This window comes from Equus quagga, chromosome 1 (genome assembly GCF_021613505.1).
Source record: "Equus quagga isolate Etosha38 chromosome 1, UCLA_HA_Equagga_1.0, whole genome shotgun sequence".
Classification (NCBI taxonomy): domain Eukaryota; kingdom Metazoa; phylum Chordata; class Mammalia; order Perissodactyla; family Equidae; genus Equus; species Equus quagga.
Genome location: NC_060267.1, coordinates 171,649,967 through 171,663,180, shown reverse-complemented (window position 1 = coordinate 171,663,180; position 13,214 = coordinate 171,649,967). Strand labels below are relative to the sequence as shown.

General features: G+C 45.8%; 1 protein-coding gene across 1 annotated transcript; it reads left to right on the top strand.

The window, feature by feature from the left end:
• The first annotated feature begins 6,115 nt into the window (after positions 1-6,115).
• A4GNT (alpha-1,4-N-acetylglucosaminyltransferase) lies at positions 6,116-12,543 on the top strand. Its single transcript, XM_046657850.1, has 2 exons — positions 6,116-6,526; positions 11,929-12,543. The coding sequence occupies exons 1-2, from the start codon at positions 6,116-6,118 to the stop codon at positions 12,541-12,543; spliced, it is 1,026 nt and encodes a 341-aa protein (XP_046513806.1).
• The last annotated feature ends 671 nt before the right edge of the window (positions 12,544-13,214 follow it).

Sequence of the window (13,214 nt, the reverse complement as noted above, 5' to 3'; positions counted from 1 at the left end):
CAACAGATATTTATTGGTCACAGTTCTGGAGGCTGGGAAGTCCAAGATCAAGACGCAGCTGGGTTTCTGGTGAGGACCCTCTTTCCTGGCAGACAGCCCCTTCTTGCTGTGTCCTCACATCACCTTTCCTTGTGAGATGCATGCTCCTGGAGAGACAGAGATCTCTTTGTCTTCCTCTTCTTAGAAGGGTCCCACTCTCCTGACATCATCTAAACCCAATTATCTCTGAAACATCCCACTTCCAAATACCATCACACTGGGGTTAGGGCTTTGACATAAGAATTTTGGTGGTGGTGGTGGTGGGGGGGAAACGACATAAACTTTCAGTCCATAACAGTTTCTTTCACCATACGGGGAAGTGCTCATTCTCACAGCCACTCAGTCTTTATAAAGGTCCCGTGTCATGTGGACACTTGGCATAGGTGGCTCTAAGATGGTTCCAATTCCTTACAGGAAGGGGAAACTAAACCCTGACTTATTATAGAACTTAATGCAAAGCCCCTCAGACAGCCCTCCACTCTCTGGCTGGTTCCACTGTTTTCCATAGGCTTCTGGCAGATCCTGTTCTCCAGCCGGAAGGAGCGGTGTCTGGGGCACAACTGCTTCACTGAGAATGATTATTCTCCCTTATCTTCCTGCCCTAACCCCCGAGTCCTTCTTTTATCTACCAGTAAATTTAAAAAGGGGGGAAATTACGTGAGTAAGCATAGCAATTTCTAGAACAAACTGAGGAACACATTCTTGATAGCTCTGCAAGGTTTTATAAGCAGGAGCATGTTTGATGGGTATGGCCAAGTGGAGAACGAAAAGCATTATCTCCAGAGAAACGCAAGGCTAGAACCATTTTCTTAGAAATGCAGAACTCTAAAATATTGACATGGGATGAGGGGATTTTACTCTGGCACAAATTCACTGATTTTTAGTAAAAAATTTTCTTCAAGACTTGCTGTTGATAATGTCACTCCTTAATGCGCTTCCATGGTTCTCCCATGGGTCCCCCAGTGTTAAGCTCTGGTGATTTCTCCGTCTGCAGCGACCTGCCTCTGTCCAAGCCATCTCCTCTCCATTCATGCAAACCCAATACTCCAGTCTTTGTTCCTGCTTCAGAGCAGCGGTGAAAGGAATTGACAATGTTGATAAGATATCACTCTGAGTATTGGTTTTGCCTTGTTAATAGCTGAATGCTTTAACACGTTTATCGGTCCCACTCGCTTAATAAATACGTTAAAAACCGGAACTGTGGTTCTAAAGCCTCCAAAGTAAAGAAGACAAGTATTGTTGGCTTGAGTATTTCCTTTTTGCAATAAACTGGAGTTCAAAGAAGCTACAGAACTAAAGGGTGTGCTTTTCACGTGTAATTCAACTCAACAAACATTTCTTGTTAACAATTCCTTTAACTCTTCCGTCTTGACACAGTAAATCCTTTATAGCCGAGGGAGCCTAGGACCAAACACTGAGCTGCCTGCAGTTGAGGTTATCACCGGAACTGTGGTTCTAAAGTCTCCAAAGTAAATAAGACAAGTATTGTTGGCTTGAGTATTTCCTTTTTGCAATAAACTGGAGTTCAAAGAAGCTACAGAACTAAGGGGTGTGCTTTTCACGTGTAATTCAACTCAACAAACATTTCTTGTTAACAATTCCTTTAACTTTTCCGTCTTGACACAGTAAATCCTTTATAGCAGAGGGAGTCTAGGCCCAAACACTGAGCTGCCTGCAGTTGAGGTTATCAGAGGTTATCCATAGGGCTGGAGAGCTGGGGAAATTTCTGCTCTGGTTCTGTGGTTTACCTTCCTGTGTTGCATTTCCTTTGCACTAGCTACAAATATCTGAAGAACAGCATTGTAAAATAGAACACTAGATTCGGAGTTTTTTGCCATCCTGTTCATTTATTTGCGGCTACATCAATCTACATTTCCTAAGGCCTCATCACTCAGCGACAACAACCCTAATCCATTGGATTGACCAAGTCTGACCTACATTACAAAGGAGGAGGTAAGATCTCTCTCACAACAGGCAGAAACTCCTAAGAAAGTAGACAGTATCTGGATGCATATGTGACTGTCACCAATGTATTCAGATCCATCCATTGCTTAAAGATAAATCACTACTCAGATACCTACAGTGGGTTCCTAGGAGTTGCTTGGCTGGTTGGAGAAGGCCTGAGATTGTGTGGTGAAGATGTCTGGAGGAATTTTGAACAGAGTTAATGTCACAGAGGGTCAAAGAGCAGGGACACTCCTTAGGTGATATGTAGGAGAAGCTGTGGGTAAGGGGCATCCAGAGTGAAGGTACTGATGCAAGCTGTGGCCCATCCTTGGAGCCTCTGGGGATCCATGGAGTCCAGGTTAGGAGGTGCTGCTGTGGGATCTGCCCACACAGAGAGAGAGTTAGTGTGGCACCGAGCAGACAAGGCAGAAAGGGGAGCAGAAGGAAGGAAATTCAGTTCTGCTCATCACACCAGAGGGAAGGCTCAATGGATGGATCTGGGCATCCTGGGAAGCTCCTGGCAGAGTGGCCCAGATGACAGAAGGCCTCCTCGGAAAGACTTGGGAAGGACATCAGTTGTGGTCCTAAAAATGCCCTAGGGATCAGTGACTGACTGCTGGCTTCTGCGCATATCTCATCAACTCTCACATGTGGCTGAGTATTCCCTTTTTGAAAGTTCACTGGGAAACAGATATCATTCATCTGAAAACAGCAGCAACAACAACAACAACAACAACAACAACAACAACTTAATGTTTGTCATCAGGGAGTCCAAATCTACAGTAATAGTGTTCCATTTTTCTCCTCTTTTCCTGGGTGGAAAGTGTGAACTGCTTCTTTGGTTTACAGGGTCCTTTCATCCTCACCACGAGCCTGGGCTCAGTTATTTCTGCACTCTACAAAGGAGCTGAAGATCCAGGCAGCTTAGGGACTTGCTCTGGTGCCCTCAGCCTGCATGGGTAGAGGCATGACTCCAAACTCAGTGCTCTTTCCATCCTACCCTCTACTTGGTTCTTGGTCAGACAGGTCCTACTTCTTGTGCTTGGGGTTTCACTGCATCACGAATGCTCCCTTTCATCCCTGTGACAAAGACCACCAACTATTTCACTGTTCTCTGCCTTGACCACTTGTTCAGTGGTTTTGGCCACTGTGCCAGCAGTTGGAAGGCACCAGAGCACATGACCCACCTTAGACACAGGCATGAGGAAGGTACCCCTCCCACAAATGGAGCGCTCCAGTTACCCCAGTGCAAGGGCAGAACACTGCCTCCCCTCGCCTCTGTAATGAAAGAACAACCAATCTATCCAACGACAGGGGACTTTGGAATGATGCCAAGGTACCTGAGCCTAGAACTGATGAGGTCCAGAGAAGAAATTCAGCTCTGAAAGGAAGAGGTGTGTGAGACCCTATGAGCTATTCTTGGGCAGCCTCAGCCACGTAGAAAACGAGAAGCCATCTGTTGCTTCCCAACCTTCTTGGGAGCTTCTCAGTTGTAATCTGAAACTGGCCCCCGAATGTGGAGGGCAGGGAGGGACAGAACAAACAGGCAGAGCACTCCAGATTGGTAGGTGGCAAGTTTAATAAGCAAGGGAACTTACATGGTTTCTCTTGGCTGGCTGCAAGACAATGTACTCACCCACTTGCCAAATCTGACAAGTTTATATAGAGGCCTTAACAGGGCTTAGTCACATATGCCATCCAGATGGTCTCAACACCACATTTCTATGTCAAGGCTGTATCCTTGGGGCTGCTTCTGGGAATGGGGAAGGCAAACGGAACGCACATTCCTAGGACGTGGGAGGAGATGGGGAGCCTCCAATTGCCTGGGTCCAGCTCAAGTGTCAACCAGTGGTCATGTCTTCTCGATGACTTCCCCCAACACCATCAATGAGCGGGAAGGTTTAATTCCCTTGATGTAGGACTTGCTATGTCAGGATCCAAAGTCGCTCAGGAGGGGAACTCTCTGTTCACACAAGAACATCCAGGGGGAACCGGGATACCTGTTTATGGACAAAAGAAGGCTCTGGACTGAAGTTAGGTGGTTCCCTGAGCAGAGGATGGCTCCAAAGAGAATTACTAAGTGCTCATGTAAGGAGCAATGAGGAGCAGACCACAGGAGAATGCTACCCTGGGAGATGTAGGGACTGCCACATCAGTGGAGGGCGATGAAGCTGACCTTGTGAGACTGGGAGGAAACTCATACCCCACAAGGGGGAACTTGGGGCAAAGGGACCCTTCCTGAAGCCACTGTAATGGACACTGGGGAATCAGTTCTTGTTCTAGATCACCAGGCCTTTGAACTACCGGGTTTTGTCCGCTGCTTATTTGTGGTGATGGATTTTCTTTTCTTTTAATCAAACCTTGCGCAACGTTTGGGACTAACTTACAGGGTTGTCTGGTGAAGAAACCTCCCCAAGTCTTTGCTATGATTTTGATTGAAGCTAAGTCTCTCAGGGGCACATTCTGTTGGTTCTAGGGTTGTACTATGACACAATTTTCTCCAGGTGTGAAATCATTGCTTTATAACCCTCCTGATAGATCCGTGAACAGGCAGGATTAGTGTGTGAGTCACCTCAAATATCATGTGAATCCCTTCTTGTCCCCAAGTCCCTGTGTTTAGAGTAATTTAGGAAAGGGAGGAGCTCCCTGGGAAAGTCTTGTGTTTAGCGTTGACCATCTGCCAATGACTTCCTTCCCAGTGTTGAACTGGGAGATTAGGAGGTGATTTATCAGAAAGTATAGCAGGAAAAACTTATCATTGCTAAGACCTCAGATATTAACTAACTGCAAGTTTCTGGCTAGAAGGTAAGCTCTGATTCGTTGGTTTTGTATTTTCTAAAAGAGTTACATGGCATGCAAAAAACAGACCACTGAAGAACTGAGATCCCTGCTCTCCTGGAGTTATGGAGAGGGAGGTCCCGCAGGTGAAGGCTCAGAGCCTGGGCTGTGGTGACAGGTGACCCACGTTAGAGTCCCTGCTCTGCTCCTGGTTACCTGTGTGGTCTTGGCAAGTTATTTAACTCCCACCTTCGGATTGCTTCTTTGGTTAATTTTCATCTTAGTTCTATTAGTTTTTCAGTAAATTATCTTGGATTTTCTAGGTAGGTAATCCTATATTCTACAACTTGTGATATTTTTGCCTCTTCCTTTCTAATATTCATAGTAGAAATACCTGTCTCTTGTTTCATTGCATTGCTTAGACTTATCAGAACGATGTTGAATAGTAACAGTGACAATGGACTTCTATATCATACTCCTGGTCTTAATGGGGATGTTTGAAATGCTTCATATTAAGTGTGATGATTACTGTGTGTTCTGGCAGACATCGTTTGTCAGCTTAAGAAAGTTTCCTGGTGCTTTTTAAAAACCATGAATGGATGTCAGATTTTATCCTTTTCTTGGCATCTATTGAGTCAAAATGACCATATGGCTTTTCTTCTTTAATCTGTTAAGATAATGCATTTCATTAATAATTTACCTATTAACTAATTAACTATTTTTGTATTTTGAATCATCCTTAAATTCCACAGATAAACTCTAATTAATGCATTTTTCTTTTCCATATTAAAGGACTTGATTTGATTGTATTTTATTTTGTTGTTATTCGTGCTGTCGAGTCAATCCCCATCCTAGCGACTCTGTGTACAGAGTCTGTACAGAGTCTGTGAAGAGTACAGACTGCCGGGTCTTTCCGCGCCACTCTCTCACCTTCTGGTGCTCTGTCAGACAATGCTCCGCTGCTCTTCACAGCGTCTTCACGGACCATTTATTCGGAAATGGGTGGGCAGGTCCTTCTTCTTAGTCCGTCTTAGTCTGGAAGCACCACTAAAGCCTGTCCACCGTGGGTGACCCTACTGGTATTTGAAACACCTAGAGCACAGCTTTCAGCATCACAGCAATACCCAGCCGCCACAGTATGACGACCCACAGACGGGTGGTCCAGTTCCCTGACTGGAAAATGAACCCGGGCTGCAGCAGTGAGAGAGCAGAATCCACCACTTCTTTTAAAAATCTAAGCTTATAAGTGATATTTATGTATCATCTTCTGTGTGCTGTCTTGATCAGGTTTTGTGAATATCATTTTTAATTATCTGTGTTGATTTGAAGGAGCAGGCTGAGAGAGGAGGACATGCTGAAGGAGCTCCAGCTCTCCCTGTGGGTCGTCCTGCTGCTTGCCTGTGGCTTCCTCTACCAGCTCTCCCTGAAGTCCAGCTGCCTCTTCTCCTGCCTGCCTCCCTCCAAGGCCCTGCAGGATCCAGAAGCCCTCCTGGGCCAGGGACGCAGCATCGTGTTTCTGGAGACCTCGGAGAGAATGGAGCCATCCCCGCTGGTCTCCTGTGCTGTGGAGTCAGCTGCCAGGATTTACCCTGAGCAGCCTGTGGTGTTCCTTATGAAGGGTCTCAACGATTCCACACAGCTGCCCCCAAACTCCACTGCCTCGGCCTTTTCCCTCCTCTCAGCGATAGACAATGTTTTCCTCTTCCCTTTGGATATGAAAAGGCTGTTTGAAGACACGCCATTGTCTTCATGGTACGCTCAAGTAAGTGCTCAGAGAATCTTAGAATGTCAGTGTTGGGAGGGACCATAGAAAATGAATCCAACCTACTCATTTGATAGATGGGTAAACAGGGTAAGGACTCAGTGCTGGAGATGAGACTAGAACCAAGATCCTTTGACTCTTGCCTGCCTTCTTTCTACTATGTTGAGTCCTGATTCAAGTAAACAGGAGAGATTGACATCAGGCTTATCTGTAGCCTGATGTCTTTTGTTTCCAGCCTTATTTCTTAAGATCTAGGTTATTTTTGAGACCATTTTTTTCTTTTCATTCTTTAGAGGGCAGGCAGGGTATGGAGTGGGCAGCTCTTTTTTTTTTTTTTGGTGAAGAAGAATGGCACTGAGCTAACATTCGTTGCCAATCTTCCTCTTTTTTTTTTCTCCCCAAAGCCCTAGTATGTATGTTGTATATCTTAGTTGTAAGTCCTTCTAGTTCTTCTATGTGGGATGCCGCCACGTCATGGCTTGATGAGCAGTGTGTAGGTCCACGCCCAGGATCCAAACTGGTGAACTCTGGGCTGCAGAAGCAGAGGGTGTGAACTTAACTGCTACACCATGGCATCAGCCCTGAGACTATTTTTTTTTTTTTTAAAGATTTTATTTTTTCCTTTTTCTCCCCAAAGCCCCTCCGGTACATAGTTGTATATTCTTCGATGTGGGTCCTTCTAGTTGTGGCATGTGGGACGCTGCCTCAGTGTGGTTTGATAAGCAGTGTCATGTCCGCGCCCAGGATTTGAACCAACGAAACACTGGGCCGCCTGCAGCGGAGCGCGCGAACTTAACCACTCAGCCACGGGGCCAGCCCCAGCCCTGAGACCATTTTTAACGGAATGAGTCTCTATGTCTTTTCCAGGTGTACAGAACATCTATTTTGTCAGTTTAAACTGACAATTTTAAATCCATCTATGCTGGACTATTTTGCACCTGAAGGGGCACTAGGCAATATTTAACTTGAAAATGATGTAAATAGAAAATTCATGAAGGATCAGGTGGAGTGTTGCTATGTGAGATTGGGTTATGTTAAGATATGATCAAGAAACTCCTGGAGCTCTTAGGAATTTTGCAATCTTCATCTTGGTAACATCGCATAATAAGGAAATAATATTTCAATTACATATTTCTCTCACAGAGGACCCACAACCAGGTAAAACTTAAGGAAGTAATAGCCCAAGCACTCAATGATTCCATAATGTGGGCTTTAAGCATGGCTTCTTATAAAGACTATCACACAATATGGAATTAAATACTCTTACATTATAACGTAATTAGAATTATTTTAGATATGCCCTGGCCCCTGCCACATCTATATGGAAAAAAAAGACCTGAAGAAAATATACAACACACAGTGCTAGTAGGTGTTTCAGGGTGACTGGATTAGAAGTGAATTTAGTGACGAGAATATGTTAATTTTATAAATAAAATTATTAAAAAAATAAAAAGTAATTTTAAAATTGACATCAAAATAATACCATTTGCTTGCCATGTAAAGTCCTGTCTAAGTTCTAATCACAGGCTGGACCAAATGCCAGCAAACTCTTTCTCTGTAAGGGGCCGGATGGTAAATATTTTAGGCTTTGCAGGCCAAGAGGCAAAATTGAGGCCATTAGGAAGGCACATGTATTAGTTTCCTGGGGCTGCTTAACAAATCACCACAAACTTAGTGACCTAAAACCACAGAAAGTTGTTCTCTCACAGTTATGGACGCCAGAAGTCCCAAATCAGTCTCACGGGGAGCAGATAGCAAGGTGCTGGCAGAGCCCCATTCCCCAGGGAGGCTCTGGGGCAGAGTCTCCACTCCCTGCCTCCACTTTCACCTCCCCCTTTCCTCTGCGTGTGTGTGTGTGTGTGTGTGTGTGTGTGTGTGTGTGTGAACTTTCTCTCTGCCTCTCTTTCTCTCTCTCTTTTTTTTTGCTGAGAAAGATTTGCTCTGAGCTAACATCTGTGCCAATCTCCCTCTACTTTGTATGTGGGATGCCTCCACAGCATGGCTGATGAGTGGAGTAGGTCCACACCCAGGATCTGGCCTCTGGAACCTGGGCTGCCGACACAGAGCGCGCAGAACTTTAACTACTCGGCCACAGCTGGTCCCTGTCTCTCTCTTTAAAGGACACTTGTGATAGCATTTAGGGCCCATCAGGATAATCTCCCAATCTCAACATCCTTAATTTAATCACATTTGCAAAGACCCTTTTTCCAGAGGTAACATTTACAGGTTCCAGGACTTAGGACCTGGTATTTTTGAGTGGCCATTATTCAGTCCCCTACCATATTTATATATAAAAAGGATAGCTGTGGTCCCATCCTGCCTCATTCACTTGGGGACCAGGCGGGCTGTCCTGGGTGGAGGACACACTTGCATCTAGTTGCTGTCAACTGGAGACATTTTCTGGACTAAGCGACAGCCTGAGTGTGTGTGTGTTGGCGGCAGTGGTCAGTTTTGCTCTTGGCCCTGTTTCATTTCTAGATCCTAGTGTGCCCATCTCTTCTCTGAAGAGCCTGAAATCTCAAATTGGGACCCGTCAGGAGGAGGTGGAGTGACCTGCCGGGTGGAGATTTCACCTGCAGTTGTCAGCAAGGGTTCCCAGCAAATAGGTGGTGACCAGTGTGGCTCTGGGCAGCGGCAGAGCAGGCCGAGGGCCAGGGGGGCAGGCGCGGGCAGTGAAGAGGGACCGGGTGGAGGGGACACGCAGGCTGGGTCCCTGTGGCTCTCAGTGCTAGCCTGCTAGACAGCGCTCTAGGACTGCACAGGAACAGGCGTGTGCTGGCTCCAGGCCTGGTTTCCCGCACGCCTGGGCTACATTAACTTTACCTGCATTGGGTTTTGCTCCTTGGAAAAAGAAATCTCTACTCAAATTGTTTTGGGAGATGTTGCACACCGCATCCTTTTCTCACAGACTAATCACGCACATGAGGAGACGGTAGGCTCTGTGTAGTTCTGAACTAAAGAAACTTTAATTTGATTCAACCCAGGATTTTCCAAATTTATTTGAGCATGGAACCCTCTTTCAGCATGACATAAATATTTCCTTGGAGCTAATGTTCTGTGGAGCACAGTTTGATTTGCTCTGAGCTGTGCCTCATTTTACTATGTTGGGTCTTAGGAACAAGGTGGGCCCTGGGACACAGAGTGTCTGCCCCATCCGAGCCTGCAGGGACCACATAAGGCCATGCATCTACAGCGGTCACACCAGCATACCCTTGGGGGGCTGGGCTGTGGCATGCTCTGCCCCATTGAGGCCACCTCAGGATAGCTGGGGACCAGCTGTTAGGGATGACCCAATGTGCCATGACCTGCTGGTGACCCCTGGGTTTGCTGCACTGGTTTGGCAACTGTAGGCCTTGAAGATGCCCAGGGAGGAGTACTGTGGGGTGCTGAGGGGATGAGCATCCAGACCCTAATCCCCTTTCTGGTGCTCCACCCCATGGGGTCTCTTGTATTTTAGGTTGACGGTAGCCCAATGCCCATATCAAGCCGGGCTCTCTCCTCCTCTGGTTCTATGTGGCTTTTGATATCCTTCATCTCTGGGTCTGTTCATTAACAATCACCAATTGACCAAATAATCAACTTTACTTATTTTTACCAAAACCTTGTTTCTTCTGAATGATTGGATCTCTGGAGCCGGACTGCCTGGGTTCAAATCCATCCTCTTCCTCTCTTACCTTGGACAAATTATTCAACTTCTTAGTCCTTTTAGTTTTTCACTTGAAAAATGGGATTATTCATAATACTGATCTTTGAGGATTTGCGTAGCTTATAAAGAGCTTGGAACAGTTTTTCATAAAATTTAGCTATTATTTTTTATGAGGTTTTCAGCAATTGTATGCAGCACGATGATGTTAACAACTCGTGGGAAGCTTCCTGCAAAGTATTAGTTGACCTGCTCTCATTTGGCTTCATCGCAGAATTTTAAAGAATGTTCATTTTGTGATAAGCCAAGGATTGTTGTTTAATCTTTTAATCAACCTATTTCAATTCAGAAAAATCTATTTTGCTTTCTGTATTCAAAATTTTAGCATCCCACTTGGGAACAATGCCATTTTCTAATGATTTATTTTTATTCTTTTAAAAGTCATTTTCTGTTTTGCTCACATTTTAGCATCTGCAGTCATCCTTGACTCCTCTCTCCCACTCCACGTCCCACCCGTCAAAATCTGGACGGGCTTTGTCTTTATCGTGTACCCAGCATCTGACCACTTCTCTCACCTCCTCTATCATCCTCCTTCTCCACCGTAATCTCTTGCCTGGATTATTTCAACAGCCTCCTAGCTTGCTTCTCTGCTTCTGCCATGGCCACCTCCCAACCACCCTCCCCCACCCCCCATCTGTTTTCCACACAGTGGCCAGTGTGACCCTTTTAAGACTAATTCAGATCACATCACTCCTTTCTTTTGAACCTTACAAATCATTTCAGTCTTCACCCCAGCCTACGTGATCCACCCTCCCTCCCCACCCCAGCCCTCTCTGATCTCATCTCCCATCCCTCTCCCGTCACCACTCCGTTTTGGCCACATTGCCTCCTTCCCGTTCCTGTAAAGAGTGAGCGTGCTTCTGTCTCAGGGCCCTTGAACTGGCTGTTCCCTCTACCTAGAACCCGCTTCTCTAAGATGTCAGCAGTGTTCACCCACCCACTTCACTCAAGTTTCTGCTGGAACTCAAGATAAGATAGAGCTCTACCTCGCTCCCTTAATAGCCCCTTCACTCATCTTTTTTCCCGTCATATCCCTTATGAACACCCAATATAATATATTATATACTTATTTGTTTATGGACTATCTCTTCCCAGTTGGAATTTTGTCTGTTTGTTCACTGCTGTGTCCTTAGCAATTATAATAGAGCTTGGCACATAGTAAGCAGCCCCTCAATGAACGTTATTAAAGAAATTAATTAGTGAACAAAGGCATGCATGCATGCATTTTAAGATTCTTTTACCAATTTCTCAAAGAGCATACATGTTGACCCATTCTATAGTTTCCTAGCTTATTTTTCTTTATAGTTTTTAGCATTTTTAGGATGTTAAGAGTTCTTTCTTCAGAGTTTCATGTTTGTGGTTAATGTATACCCTGCTGAAAATGACTCACACAGTTCATTGTGAAATCCCCCCGGGGTTCTTCTTTCCCCTTCCATTGCTTTAATTATTGTTATTATATTTTTAACAATTTCATGAAATCTTTAAAAGCTACTAAAACCTTCCCATCGATACTGATTGCTATAAACTTTTTACTTAAAGGCAACTTTTTTGGGTGGAGGTGAGTTTGGTAAATTTGCAAAATTCGGCATTCGGGAGGCTGGCTTGCTTCCTCCTCTCCAGCTACCCTGGGGCTGCCCTCGGCTGTGAGCGTCTCCCTCTGCCCCTGCTGCTGGCGGCTGATTTGCACTTGCTCCTGCAGGTCAACAGCAGTACAGAGAGACACTGGCTCTACGTCAGCTCAGACGCGTGCCGCCTGGCGGTCATCTGGAAGTACGGCGGCGTCTACATGGACACCGACGTCATCTCCATCAGGCCCATCCCTGACGAGAACTTTTTGGCTGCGCAGTCTTCTAAGATCTCTAGTAACGGGGTGTTTGGATTCCTCCCCCGCCACCCCTTCCTGTGGGGGTGCATGGAAAACTTTGTTGAACACTACAATTCAGCCATTTGGGGCCACCAGGGTCCCGATTTGATGACGAGGATGTTGAGAGTATGGTGCAAACTCGGAGACTTCCAAGAGGTGAGCGACCTCAGGTGTTTGAACCTGTCCTTCTTACACCCCCAAAGATTTTACCCCATCCCCTTTCGACAGTGGAGGCGCTACTATGAAGTCTGGGACACAGACCCGAGCTTCAACGACTCCTACGCCCTGCATCTGTGGAACTACATGAACAAGGAAGGGAGGACCGTGGTTCAAGGAAGCAACACGCTGGCGGAGAATCTCTACCGGAAGCACTGTCCCAGGACGCACAGGGTCCTGATTCAAGGCTCAGAGGGGTCGGTCACCCAGGAGCTGGGTCCAGGTGATACGTAGAGCCGAGGCTGGGTTGCTCCTGCTATGTCGTGGAACTGGGCAATTTCTGGAGTGCCAGGCTCTCACTGGATCTCCACTTCCCCAGGGGTGTGGGGGTTTACTCACGATATCAGTTAGGATTAGCTTTCTCTGTCTATAATAGAAAAGTCCCAAAGACCATTGGTATATAACATATGGAGGTTTATTTCTCTCTCATGTAGAAGAAGTCTGAAGGCAGGCAATTCAGGACAGGTGTGGTCACTACAGTGCTCAGGGACCTAGGCTTCTTGCATCTTTCTGTTTATCATCCTTCATGTCCACAGCCCGTGGTCCATATGGCTGCTTGATCTCCAGCCCCTCATGTCTGCATTTCAGGCAGCAGGATGAAAGAAGGACGAAGGGAATACCTCCTCTGTTTTATGAAGACTTCCTGCACCTACCATACAGCACTTCCCTTTACATCTCACTGGTCAGAATGTAGCTGCAAGAGAGGCTGGGAAGTTTAAGGAGGAAGAAGAAATGGGGTGTTGGGATAGGCAGCTACATGTTACATTTACTTCTGCAAGATTAATTCCAGCACCTGTTAGAGAATTGACTGGGGAAAAAAGAGACTTGATTTCTAGTACTGATTTTGACAGTCATTAATGCATTCAGTCAATAAATATTACTTGAGCCTCTTCTGTGTGCCAAGT